Consider the following 13,926-nt stretch of genomic DNA (forward strand, 5'->3'; position numbering starts at 1 on the left):
CATTCATGGACAAATGTAAGGGTTCCCTCGTAAATCTGCCCTTCCCCCTGCTCACGGACAGAGGCACAGTGTCTGAAGGAGGGATATATAAAATCAAAGAGAGATAGGGCTGCTCTCTCTCTCTCTCTCTCTCTCTCTCTCTCTCCTCTAGGTACTGTTTTCTCAGCTCTATCTTTTCCCATCATCCCCAGTCTAAGCTCCTCTGTGTAGCTCTCGGGGGCTGAAGGAGAGTGGAAGGAAGCAATGTCTATCATTCTCCTGCTCCTCTTTTTTGCTATATCTGTGGCCGGAGATGAAGGTACTCAACTCCCCATCTCTCCTCTTTCTATCCTTACTTGGGTTTATCATCTTTTCTCATGAGGGGTTCTCTCCTTTTGCCATTTCTTCTGTGATTCAGAGAGTGCTTGGTCATTTTGTTTCAGTTTATTTCTTGGTACCAATCTTGAGAATGGATGAAGGCAAGGGTGATCTCTCAAACTAGTGAGAAAGGCCTTGTGCTGCTTTCTTTTCCTTTCGTCTCTGTTGTCAGTGTGTTGTGTTTGTGACTTTGTTCTCCCTGGTTTTTTACTCCCTAAACTACTCGACAGCCCTTCTGGTTTGAAGTGAAGGAAGATAACCTTTTGGGGAGCTCAAATCAAACCACCCTTGGTACTGGGGAATCTATCCCCATCAGGGTTTCTCAAAGCTCGTACCAAAATCTGCGGGTTGTTTATTTGGAGTAATTTACAAAATGCCCTTTAACTTATCATCTATTTACAAGAAACCGACTGATGTTTCTTTTATTACATTTACCACCTGTATTTATAACCTACGTTTCTTGGTCCGAAATCAATTAGTCGGCCTTTGGTTATTCGAAAAAAATGACTGAAATGAGCTCATGTTGACTTGTTCCACAAAAGAAAAGACCATAAGATGAACAGAAGGAAAAAAAAAAGAAAAAAAAGGATAAATGCCATTTTATACTTCAAGCAGGTATTTGCAATGCATTTAAATAAAGTAGGTAGTGAAACGTAATAAGTCAAAATTTTTGGTAGCTTTGTGTAAATAAGTTGTTTTTGTAAATAGTACGAGCTTTTTATCATGGGAAATCTGCTTTTGCAGAACAACTCTTTCCTACCAAAATTGTTAACATCAATTAGGGGGTAGTATGCTATAGTGCCATCTAAAAGTAAAGTGCGTTTCCTGCGTTTTCCACACATTTCAAAGTTTTGTTGAACTTTTGTATAGATGTCTGCGAGTGGGGTGTATGGAGGAAAATTATTCAAAAATCTTTGAATTCAAATTTCTGAAAACGCTGCTGTGCTTTCTTCACACAAACAGGGGCCTTCGTGGGAGTGAATTTAGGAACGTCTGTGAGCAACATGCCGTCCCCAACGCAGGTGGTGGCGCTCCTCAAGACTCAGCAGATCAATAATGTCCGTCTCTTCGACGCTGACCGCGGGATGCTGACGGCCCTCGCCAACACCGGAATCCGGGTTACTGTAACTGTGCCTAACAACCAGCTGCTGGCAATCGGCCAATCCAATTCCACTGCTGCCAATTGGGTGGCGAAGAACGTGGTCGCCTTCTTCCCCGCCACCAACATTACGGCCATTGCCGTCGGCAACGAGGTGCTAACCACTCTCCCCAATGCTGGCCCCGTCCTGCTCTCTGCCATGAAATTCATCCACTTTGCTCTTGTAGCATCCGATCTAGCCTCAACTGTTAAGGTCAGCACTCCGCACTCGTCGGACATCATCCTGGACTCTTTCCCGCCGTCCCAGGCATTTTTCAACCACACTTTGAACCCGATACTTGTGCCGATCCTTCAATTCCTGCAGCAGAGCAACTCATACTTCATGCTCAATGTCTACCCATATTATGTCTACATGCAGAGCAATGGAGTTATTGCACTTGATTATGCTCTTCTCCGACCCCTCCCTCCTAACAAAGAGGCCGTCGACTCCAACACTCTGCTGCACTATACTAATGTCTTCGATGCTATCCTCGATGCCTGTTACTTTGCAATGTCATTTCTGAACTTCACTAACATTCCCATTGTTGTCACGGAATCTGGCTGGCCATCTCGTGGTGATCCAACAGCTGAACCTGCAGCTACAATCGACAATGCTGATACATATAATAGTAATTTGATTCGGCATGTACTGAACAATACTGGGACTCCAAATCATCCTGGCATTCCGGTGAGCACGTATATCTACGAGCTGTATAATGAAGATTTGAAACCTGGGCCTGTTTCAGAGAGGAACTGGGGGTTGTTCCAGGCTGATGGAACTCCAGTTTATACTCTGCATTTGACTGGATCAGGGGTGGTTTTGGCAAACGACACGACCAATCAAACTTATTGCATTGCTATGAGTGGAGCTGATGACAAGCTCTTGCAGGCAGCATTGGACTGGACTTGCGGACCAGGGAAGGTGGATTGCACGCCAATCTTACAGGGTCAATCATGTTATGAGCCAGATACGGTCCAGGCCCATGCCTCATATGCTTTCAATGCTTACTACCGTCTGATTGGAATGGGTTCTGGAACCTGTGATTTCAAGGGTGTAGCCACCATCACGACTACCGACCCAAGTAATTCCTTTTCCTTATTCTTCCTCTTTTTCCTTGGTTAACATGTTGATTGACGAATATGTAAATAGGCTGCATTGCATCCTTTTGAGAGTTTACTCAGAACATCAGCTTCAATTTTTGGTCGAGTTTTTTTTTGGGGGGGAACCACAAGTTTCATTGACCATTTTGAATTTTATGTCCTACCAAACTTCTTGATCAATAATGTGTGACATCAAAGTTGTATTTCAGTAAAATGTACTCTGATTCAATTTATAACCTAATGATCCATATATTTGATATTGGCTGGAATTTCCTGTCAAGACTTTTTTGGGTACAAATAAGCTGGAAAGTTGTGAATTTGATGCTACTAGTAGGCTTGTAGTGTGTTCTAGGAAGCTTTTTCTTACAGTGCTCATGTTTATTCTGGCTTGTTCTTCTGACTTGGTTTCTAAAGTTTTTCTCCTGTTGGTCTTCATTGCAGGTCATGATTCCTGTGCGTTTCCTGGAAGGTAATGCTTTGATTTCTTTCTTGCCTTCTTGGTGTTCAACTATTCTTCCAAGTGCTTTTTTTTTTCATGTTGCACATCTATGAGTCTTGTCTTGGCGTTTTCTTTACGCTCTACGCTATATGGGTTTGTCATCCTTTTGTTGAACTTGTATTGTCTTCCTGTATCTGATATAAGGCTTCCCCTAACCAGCGGCTTGGGAATACTTATTAATGAAACTGAAAAATTTGTCTTTGCCAGTAATGGTAATTCATAGTAGTTTTGCACAGCATTTCATCTTAAAAGAGTTCTATCTGTTCTCTCTATATTCAATAGGTCCGGTGTATTAATAAAACAGCTACTTCATTGGATAGAAGCCTGCAATGTGCTTGGCAAGTTACTACCACCATATGCAGTCATTAGTTATTTCCTTGTATGAGTTACAATAAATTCTTAGTTCATATGTATCAACAGTCTAGCTTTTGTTTCATTGGATAGAAGCCTGCAATGTGGTTTGTGTGATCTTGTTTAACATATATCTTTTAATAACAGAATACTAGTCTTTAGAGCAGGTGATTATATTTTTCTTTAAAAGTGTGTGATAGGCCGTGCAGAATTTCCATCTTATATAATATTGATATGGATGATGTTTGTTGGTTCAATGCAGTGGTGGCAAGAATGGCACCTTTGCGAGTGGCATCGCAATTGCTCCTGCATCTAACTCCACAGCAGCCAGCAGTGGCTCTTCTAGCCGTTTTGTCTCAGCTGTTGCCCGTGGCCTTCTGATTGTTGAAATTTCACTATCCAGTGCTGCCATATTCTTCTTGTAGTCCTTGATCAACCAACATCTTGAAGCTGCTGGTAGTGCTATTTTTTATATCTTCTCGGGATAACCAGCAAGTTGTTGTGAAGGGAGAGAGAGAGAGAGAGAGTTAACTTGATTTGGGAAGACAGGAGTCCCCCCGTACCAAGGAACATGTGTATATGTCATGGCATATACCAGCTCGACACGTGTAAAAGCTTCGAGTGGGGGAAATAAGGAGAATGCCTCCTCGTTTTGCCCTTCCATATTAAAAAAAATGGACTAAAAAGGTTATAAAAATGTTTTCTTCTTTAAAGTATTTCGGTTTAAGGAGTGAATGTTTATTGCCAGAATATGGCCAGGAAACCCGATTTATTATTGACTTAGGTTGTAAAATGAAGGTTTTCTTCATTCTCTTTTTGGGAAAAAAATAGTTTTTATTATTTTTGCAATGATTTTCATACTGAGCTCGTGGTTTTTGTTTTATGTTTTAGTTCTGGGTTTTGATTGAAATCATGCATATCTTTTTTTGCTCCTGGGTTGTTTTAGAGTTGTAATAGACGATGCCCATTTTTGTAATTTTGATGCTTTCAGAGATACGTGACATTGAAGTTCAAAAATTGTACAATTTTTATTCTTTGGTATTTTTTATTAAAAAATTTGGGGTCCAATGTTGTTTTTTTTTGGCAGCAAAACATGTGTTCCCTGTAATCGGATTCTTATAAGAAAGATAACGTTTTTTTTTTAACTTTTTAGTATATTTTTTTAACATGAAATAGCAAAATGAAGAGACATTCTCTCTATTTTCTCAGTCGATGCCTTTACACGTGGTGAGCTGCACCTTCCCTTGGTACAGGACTGCCACCCTGTTTTTTTGTATTCTTTGAATCACATTTTGTTTGTTCACTTTGACGTCTTTAATGTCTATGCATTTGTATTGATTTTGTTTCTTTCTCTTAGTTTGTGCATGCTATTGACTTTTTTGGAAGTTTGAAAAAAATCTGAAAGTAATTTGGTGCTCAAGGGTGCACTTCCTCTGCAAGCTGGATGTACTTAGCACTCATGAGAGTGTAGGTGTTCATCTCAAGAAATGTTGAGATGGATGGTCAGCAGTAGTGGAGCTAGCATACAGTGCTTCTGCATTAAAAAAATGACCTAAAAAAGAAACGGTTGATCTTTTTAGGCTTCTAAGTAACAGAAACTTTGTTGTTTCACCCATCCCAGTTTCTTTGTCTCACCTACTATAATATTAATGATTCTTGAATGCGCATGTGTTGTTTTAGCCCACACGATTATGAAGGTGGTATGCATACGCTGTTGGCTGTTGGATAAAACTGTAAAGTTTAATGAGGGCAAGTCAATAAAGTCAAGGAATAAGCCCTGCTCTTCCCTTGCTCAGCCCAAAGCCTGGTGACTCTTTAGGGGCAAGGCGTGTGCCACGGGTTTACACCGTCGGGGAACGATCCCGAACATAAGTACGGCTGGCTTAGCCAGCGCATCGGAAAGCATCCCTTTTTCGGGGTCAAACAAAAGGATTTTCCCTTGCCTTAGGTGCCTTGACAGGAGAGGGTGTTGAGTGTGCAAACCCCCCCCCCCCCCCCGAACATGCATAGTAGGTTTTGGGGTCTCCACTGAGCGTCGCGTGGCGCTCAGTGGGGTGTATGTAGGAGTCATACATCGCCGTACACCAGCCTGTGGGATGTACGATGTTGTACGGCTCCCTTCGTACACCCCATTAAGTGCCACGTGGTGAAGACTCAAGAACACGCACCGTAGCTACAGTGTGTCTTTCTGGGGGGATATATAACCTGCCCGCCCTTGGCGGAGCTCCTCATTTAAGGGAAAAAACATGAAGATTGGTGGATGTGGGTCCAGAATCTAAAGGAAGAGGTCATTGCAGATGTGAATCGCCGCTAGGCTGCCTTTCAAGTCACAAACAAAATCAGAAAACTCCAGAAGTCCCTTCCTTTATGGATAATATCTCATGGTGGCTGCAGATTCTATGAAAATTGACATGGATGAAACTCTATATATCTTCTCTGCAGTCCTGGAGTTATCTAACTTAGATTCAGCATCCAAATTAATCATCTCTTAACAAATCTTTACTTTATATGAAGTGATGCAAGAATGGAGACAGAGATCTCACATACTTTTTTTTTTGAAAGTCCAGCTGGGGTTAGTCTGACCCCTGCTAGATATCTCTTAAGCCCCATCTGGCAGAGGGATTCGAACCTAAGTCTTCAGCTAGCTTGGCACAGGACCCCGCTTACCACATGGGAAAAGGGGACCCAAATTCCAAAAAAATTCCACTTCTACGCATCTCACCCCGAAAGAATCAATGGCATCCCTTTCCCTCATATTGGCAAGTTGCATCAGCCTGTTTCAATGATCCTTTTTTCATATTATTGCTGCACCTCTCTTCCTGATTTTGATTTGCTTTTCAAGCTGCTATGTCCTAATGCATCTCAACTGATTGAAGCCCCATTCCTTGATGGCAGAAGTCAAGGAAGTTCTTTGGGAGTTGCCCTGTGGTAAAGGGCCTCATCTAGACGGCCTCCCCCAATGTTATCAGTATCGGTGCGTATATCAGCCGATACACATTGTATCGGCAGAATTTCGATACGCTGCAGGGCCAGTTCGAATATTTTTAAAACGAACGATTCAGGGCCGATACTAACAACATTGGGCCTCCCCACTCATTTTTTCAAATTATTCTAGGAGGTTTGCAAAGATGACATTTTTTATCCAGTCTTTGAATTTCACTCAAACGGCTGCTTGCTCAAGGAGCTCAACAAATCTATCTTCATTCTTGGCCAATGAAATCGTCCATTTCTTATCTTTTTTAGTTTTTGAAAGTCTAGCTGGGGCCAGTTATACAACGATACCATTGGGATTTGAACTTGCAACATCTCAACACAAGGTGACGTGCACTAGCTACTCCTGCCAGACAAGCGGAGCCCCCTTTGTATCCATTTCTTATCCTTATTGGGGCGTCCCAGCTTCATCGAGTGATATCTCAAAAGCTTTTGACTCAGTCCGGTGGCCTCACTTGAAAGCATGCTCGTCAAAAATGGGCTTTGGGTCTCATTTCGTGAGTTGGATCTTTGAGCTTGTTTCTACAGCCCAAATAACTTTGTCTGGTAATGGTGAGGCCCAAGAATTCTTTTCAATTGGCAAGGGATTGTAGATCAGCTCCCTTGCCTATGGATTACCTAGGTTTCAAAATTGTTCTAGGGTGTGAGACCTCGCCAATATGGTCCACTCTCGAAAGAAAAATCATGGCAGGCCCCATATCTTTCGGAACCGGCGAGCAATGTTGTCAGTATCAGGATCGGACCTGTAATGTTTGGCCAACGATTCAGGTGAATAAGACGATACCGATTCTCAAGTGAATCGTTATCTGGCGATACGATACATATCAGTCAATTCAGGCCAATGCCGGCAATAGCTACATTAATCAAACATGTGCTAAACTCTATCTCCCACCATTAGCTTGCTCTCTTTCATATGCCTAAGAAAATTGAGAAGCGTATTGATAAAGCCATCCGATCTTTCCTTTGGAATGGTTCTTGGCCTTCTAAAGCAACCAGTGCCATATGGAGCTGAGAAAATCTCAACTAGGAAAAATTTGTGTGATAGAAACACCAATTTTTCTTAAGAAAATATCAACACTTACCAAAAGCCATTTGTGTTGGAAAATGCTTTAACGTGTTAAGCAATATGGCAAAAGTACCAAGTTTTTGGTATTATATCTGTTTGTGAGATGATCACGTATGATTTCGAAATATTATCAAGATGCTTGTGACAAAGGAGCAGCCCCAAGCTGATTCATACCCGACCAGTTTTCGGCCCCATCCACCTCACTAAGGGTCCTCCATAGGGATGTCAACAGAACCTGACCCGTACCAAACGCTATAGGGTCCGGGTATGGTGATAAATAAGAAGACCCGGTTAAGACTCAGGTCTGGACCCAAAGGTCCGATTACATGGAGCTGGTATAGTTTGTGAAATTTTATACTAGAGCCAGGCCCGACCCGAGTTCTGATTAAGACTCACAATTTTACCGGGTATAGCCCGGATCTGGTTCAAGTAATTCTTATTAGGTCCGGATATGGTTTCTCTTATAGTGGATCCGATTAAAACCAGGTCCAGACGGTATGGTTTCACTTGGGTCCGAACCAAACCCGACCCGTTGACACCCCTAGTCCTCCCCAAAGACCAGTACCCTAATCTTGCCAGGACCTCTATAAATTTCCCTTTTCTGAATCGCGGTTTCTCTCTATCCCCTCGTCAAAATCCTAACTTTTCCCAATAAGCCGCCCATCTCTCTCTCTCTCTAATGCGCCCTTCGGCCGGAAATTTTCTCCGGCGCGGCCGTCGGAATGCTACAGCCATTTCCCTCGGGCGAGCACGAAGTGGTGCGCTACGGATCCGGAACTCCTGGACGTGCGGATTCCTATTCGCCGCGGGGTCTCTCGCGTTTTCCCGTCTTCTTAATCTGAACATCGTCTGGTTTTTCTCCTTTCTTTTTCGCTGAATTCGTCTCTTTTCTCGGTTTCGGGCTCGATGATGACTAGTTTTGCTTTAACCACACCGAACAGAGGTTGATCGGTGCCTGGCCCCAGCCGATCGGCGAATTTCACGGCTTGCTGGTCGCCCGACGATCGGTTTCCTTAGTGGAGAGATCGCGAGCTCGAACTCTCTCTTAATGAGACGGTGAGGACACCGGTAAGGCGGAAATCGGCCGATCGTTTTGGGCGCTCACCGTGATTCCTCTCCTGTGGAAATCCCTGGCCGTTACCCTGAGAGCTCGATTCCTCGCCCTCTTCTATGATCTGTTTTTTATTTTTTTGCCTTTTTTTGTGAAGGGTCCGCGCTTTTTTTTGCATTATTTTGTCCTTTTTTCCGGCATTTTACATGTGGTCTAAGTAAATCCCTTCTTTTATCCGCTTATTTTTCTTCTTCTTCTGCTAATGTTAAAAAAAAAGTGGTATTTAGTAAAGAGGATTTCTTTAATTACTGAAATTATCTTGTGTAAAGCAATATTCTTGCAAAAGGAAATTTTTTGATCCACAGAACACAAATTCTTTATTCCGCGGAACTGTTTTTAAATCAATGTTATAAATCCCCTTCTTGGAAAAATCTTGGATGAGGCATATCTCATGATATATTAAAAATCTTGAGAAAATATTTTCATATATATATCATACAGATGTAAATATTGTATATTAGGCTACTACAATATTTGAACTGAGATTTTAATGGTTTTTTTTTCTTAAATCTGATCTGCATGCTTGGTTTTAAAGGGACCGGCTCTTGAATCATACAATTGTGATGCATAAACAGGATTTTTTAAGGCTTAAAAACCGATGGTTTAGAATTTTTGTGACAGGCATTAAAAAATCATATTTTTTGTGGAAAAAACATGATCCAACAGTCGATTTCTAGAAAATGGATCATGCTGAACCCATGTGTGACGTTGGATTTGCTAAAAAAGGATTGGAAATGCCTAATTGACACTCTGTTCTCATATTTCCAGTTCTCATATTCTAGTGGCCCTTATATATTATATATATTAAATATATAATTAGCAGATGTCTATAGCTCGGATAAGGTTTCCTGATGATGATGATACAAAACATATCATGTCTAACGGCCCTTATATATTATATATATTAAAAATATAATTAACGGAAGTGATTTAGCTAGAGATGATGACCGATCGGGTGCTATCACATTGTAAAGTTTTAGTGTGCCGCTACACCTGCATCTTGCCGTTGGGCCCTACAATTGACAGTCTGCCTTCCAAAGATGGAGGTGGCACACTCAAAGTGTGCAATGTGATTCCACCAGATTCGCCCTCAGCTGAGATAAGGCTTTGTGATGATGATTATGATACATAGCATATCATGATAAACATGTGATTTTCAAAATAGGTGATATTCCATTTGTTTGTTGGCAATATATTGGCTTTTCAGAATATGCAATGTTTTCAAGATATTGCCGATAACGTAGTTTTTAATATCATAAATCAAATGTTCTATGAATCAACAGTCAGTTCACAAATCACATTTCTTGATTCCATAGTTTTGAAAACCAAACGTTTTGCACATCAAGAGGCATTACGAATCTTGATTCCATGTGATAGGATGGATTTTGCATAAGTCCATGAATAAAACAACTTGTTGGATGAAAAGAAAATACAATCCATGAATGAAACAACTTGTTGGATGAAAAGAAAATACAATCTGGACTCGGGTAAAATCACAACCACCAAATCGCAAGTTCACAACCTTGAAATGCAAACAGCTCGCTTCGTGCACTTATTAGAAACACCCGCTCCTTACTGAAGATGTGAATCTGGTGCGTGTTATCACCGTAGGCGGCGAGATGGTGTTGGTGCAACCGAAGGGGCCATGCGGGGAGGTGGTGTTGGTGCAACTGAAGTGGCCATGGCTCCGAGTTGCAGGTCTGGGTCCTTAAACAGCTTATCGGCGATCACAATGTTGGCTGCATCACTTGGGTGATACGCATCCCAGAAGACGTAGTTGTGCCGACTGCTGCAGAGTCTGGTGTTGGGTAAGCAGAGTCCACCCAGCATGCCATCCACATTGCAACAGGATGTGTTTGAATACGTGAAACCTGCACATTTTTTTGTAAACCCAGTAAGTCATGGATTAGTTCATCATCAGCCTTATCTCAACTACATGAATTTGGCTAACCATATCATATGATTGAGCACAGAGTGAATTAAGAAGCTGATGATCCTTTGAAGAGAATATTGTTACCATAAGCGGTAGGGTTCTCAATCAATTCCATGACGATTCCGTAGGTGTCTGCGAACGAGAAGTCTGCATCCGGCAGGCGGCCGTTGAGCTCTTTAAGCTTGCCTTTGACACCAGTGTTAAACTGTGTTGCCAAATTGTTAACGTTCACCAAGCATTCTCCAGTTGCAGACTTGACCCTCTGCGAGGGGATGCAGCCCAAGGGACCCAGCCCATGGAACACAATCTTCCGGGCTCCTAGGTTGTGAAGCCTCTGGCACCATATGTATGATCATATGAGTACATTTTTTTTTTGCTTAGAAAATAAAGTAGAATTGGAGTATATTTAGGATGAGTCCATCTTAAAGCATGAGCTGATAGTGGTCCTATCCAGGTGGGCCTGGATTCAGATCTTATTACTATGATACTTGTATCTGGATCATCACGTTAATAGACGTAGCCGGATCCAGTGGAGATGGATTTTGGATGTCACTGAATTCTTGCCCAATGTTAATACCATGAATATGGTACTCCACGTTCATGACTTGGTTTGACCAAGTTGGTTCAGGAAACTATCAAAGTCCTTGACTAACCCCCCTTTTTCTGTAGAAATGCTTTTCTGATGGTTGGAGTAGTTTTCTGGAGAACGTGTTTGGACCTCCTTCCATTGGACGCAAAACATGCCCTAAAGTTATACCAAAGAGGGCTAGTTCCATTTCCAGCATATCCGAAGGGACTAGGCCTGGGTTCTTTAACTCAACCACAGTGCTAGGCATGCTCTCAGTATGAGAACTTAACCCATTGGTGTGAAGATTTGATCGAGTGTTCGACCAGACTCAGGCTAAAGCCGTCTGCCTGTTTTGTATTGCAGCATACTTATAGGACAAAGTCTATCTGGCATGTGCCCACAAAGACTCCGACTCATATGGTAGGGGCGGCCTGTGAATGTCACCAGGTTTAAGGGGTGTCACAAGTTCAAAATCCATGGGTGGCATCCCTTGCCTCAAGGTGGAAGCTGGCTACTCCTCTGTAGGCAGGGGGGACCTCAAGGGTTTTACTCACCGGTGGCCCGTAATTTGTGTGTGTGTGTGGTGGTTCCCTTGGATTATCCAAAAAAATTGCATATGCGGTGTTGAGTCACAACCAAGAGCCAAACCCTGGTGGAGCTAGGTTTTGCTCATGACTCGACCGGACTTGGGCCTTTTTTTTTTTAAAGACCAGATGGGGTTAGGCAGACCTCCACCAGTTATTCAACTATACCACTGGGTTTTGAACTTGCATCGTCGGACCACAAGGAGACGTGCACTGACAGCTCCTACCCCCCCCCCCCCTCTTTTGGTGACCGGACTTAGACCTTGCCGTGACCTGGTCAAGTATGTGAGCCCAGTTGGAATTAGGTTTATAAATTTATTAGGGATGAGAGATGGAGCAGTTACCGTGAGTTGTCCATCTAGGGTGGACATAAGGTAGGCTACGAATTGGTCTGTGTTGTACTGTTGAGCGTCGGCCAGAAAGGGCTGCAGGAAGTTGTTCACGAAATCGTTGCTGCCCAACCCTATGAAATAGATCGCTTTGTTGCATAGCTTTTCAGCCTCTTGTGTCCCAATTTTTCCCTTTATCTCTTCTTTCGTTGCCGCAAAGTAATCTATTTGGTCATTAAATGACAGACGTTGTATCTGCAATACCATGGAAAACATGGATATCTGTCAGCAACATCACCCCTTGAGATTTCCATAATAACTACACTGGATCCTTTCTTCCACGATTAAATGTCTTGTGGGTGTGTTTGAATTCCGGGAATTTAGTGAAATTGGGGTCTGATTCCACTGAATTCTACTAAACCATTGACCATTTTTAACCACAGAGAGTTGTATTGGATTCCAACATTACTGAATTCCTTGAACCAAACACGCCCTTAAGAAGGTCAAAATGCCAAGATCATGGGCACAATGAAGCCAAAAACCAGATTTAAAGGAAAAGAAAATGAGGCTCTGTGGAATTTACAAAGTAAACTCCGGTCTCATTGAGAATGCCTGCTCCACCAGAAGCATAATTGACTCCTCGAAGTATTGCATCATCGTTCCCAGATAAGGAGAGATAGGGTGGAGGAGAGGGAATCCCCAGTTTTTCAGCTGCATCAATGAATCACGAATTGGTCAGTCAATTAAAATTGTATACCTTTTCTTGACAATCAAAATCCTTCTAATAGATAGTAATGCAAGTGCAGGAGTCCTAGCTTCGGAGTTTTATGTTGCCAGCACGATGAGCATAGGTATGGTAGGCTGAGCCAGCGCGACCAGGTCTTCATACCGGATGCGGTTTCTTCAGGTTATAAATCGAAAAAAAAAAAAACTAGTTGCTAAAATGTGGCAAACTCGATGAAATTGGCAATGTGTTGCTTGAGGCCAAACGCACCCCAAATGAATAATAATCAATATTCAAAGGATGCAAGTCAGCTGGACAATGGAACTCGTCGGCCAAATTGTGCCTGAGTACCGTTGTGCAATGCAATATTTGTCAGAGTTTTTTCTCTCAAATATGGAACGCAAAATTCATGATTTTAACACCAAAAAACTATCTTCTTAGGAAAAAAAACTGTGGATAGTGATTACAATAAAATGGGATCATCATGTCCAAACTATGTCTTAAGCAACCATGCATACATACAAACAATGAATAATATCATCATAAATTTGCATGCACATCACGAGAAAATGAACATTATAAACTTAAGCAAGATCTAGGGTTGATGGTATTACATATAATGTCACCGATTGTTCTCCCATTGGTGAACCTTCCCGTTATGCCACCTTGGTAATCTATGCCATACCATGGATAATTCGCCTTGGCCAGAGATGCTAGGTAGTTGTTGTTTCCAACTTCAGTTAAGGAGTCCCCAAAGATGTATGTCACTGGGGAATCTGCTTTAGCCATGGCTGATAAAACCAACACTGATGTAACCCATGCCAAGGCTGCCATTGTTTCAACTCAATTGGATCTTGTGAGATGCATGCCATGACTACTATGGGAGCTTTATAGTGTGTGCTTGCGTTGGAGTAGTCATGGACAGCTATTAACTCCAAAGCCTCAAGTATTGTTTCCAACGTAAGAAAATTGACCAATAAAGGATGTTTGATGAATGAGGCCATGAATATTTTCTCACCAAACAAAATATTTCTTGAAGTATTCATAGTGACGGTATTGGCCAAATCAAGAAAGCGGGCAAATGAACAAATAAAATAAGAGATTTATTGCCTTGTTTGGAGATTTCTTAGGACAAGGTTTGAGTGCTGTAAAGCAGGTAGGCCACCACCCTTGG

General features: G+C 42.1%; 2 protein-coding genes across 2 annotated transcripts; one reads left to right on the forward strand and one right to left on the reverse strand.

Annotated features, from left to right (window-relative positions):
• The first annotated feature begins 243 nt into the window (after positions 1–243).
• Positions 244–3,871, forward strand: LOC149841447 (glucan endo-1,3-beta-glucosidase 3-like). Its single transcript, XM_090005266.1, has 4 exons — positions 244–298; positions 1,321–2,577; positions 3,038–3,065; positions 3,709–3,871. The coding sequence occupies exons 1-4, from the start codon at positions 244–246 to the stop codon at positions 3,869–3,871; spliced, it is 1,503 nt and encodes a 500-aa protein (XP_089861392.1).
• A 6,219-nt stretch (positions 3,872–10,090) lies between these two features.
• On the reverse strand, positions 10,091–13,586 carry LOC149841448 (GDSL esterase/lipase At5g37690-like). The gene is made up of 5 exons (XM_090005267.1): positions 13,367–13,586; positions 12,612–12,739; positions 12,044–12,283; positions 10,632–10,881; positions 10,091–10,485 (listed from the first exon to the last, which is right to left on the reverse strand). Exons 1-5 carry the CDS (start codon positions 13,584–13,586, stop codon positions 10,217–10,219), a joined length of 1,107 nt encoding a protein of 368 aa, XP_089861393.1. The 3' UTR covers positions 10,091–10,216.
• Positions 13,587–13,926: the final 340 nt, after the last annotated feature.

This window comes from Nuphar pumila, chromosome 4, assembly GCF_984573655.1.
Source record: "Nuphar pumila chromosome 4, dmNupPumi1.hap1.1, whole genome shotgun sequence".
Lineage (NCBI taxonomy): Eukaryota > Viridiplantae > Streptophyta > Magnoliopsida > Nymphaeales > Nymphaeaceae > Nuphar > Nuphar pumila.

Excerpts from the sequence above, each read along its gene's own strand:
- LOC149841447 (XM_090005266.1), top strand. The coding sequence starts at position 244 with ATGTCTATCATTCTCCTGCTCCTCTTTTTTGCTATATCTGTGGCCGGA. Across the intron at positions 299-1,320 it reads ATCTGTGGCCGGAGATGAAG|GGGCCTTCGTGGGAGTGAAT; the intron begins GTACTCAACTCC and ends TCACACAAACAG. Across the intron at positions 2,578-3,037 it reads CATCACGACTACCGACCCAA|GTCATGATTCCTGTGCGTTT; the intron begins GTAATTCCTTTT and ends TCTTCATTGCAG.
- LOC149841448 (XM_090005267.1), bottom strand. The coding sequence starts at position 13,586 with ATGGCAGCCTTGGCATGGGTTACATCAGTGTTGGTTTTATCAGCCATG. Across the intron at positions 12,740-13,366 it reads AACAATCGGTGACATTATAT|CTGAAAAACTGGGGATTCCC; the intron begins GTAATACCATCA and ends TCATTGATGCAG. Across the intron at positions 10,882-12,043 it reads CCCTAGATGGACAACTCACG|AGGCTTCACAACCTAGGAGC; the intron begins GTAACTGCTCCA and ends ATATGGTGCCAG.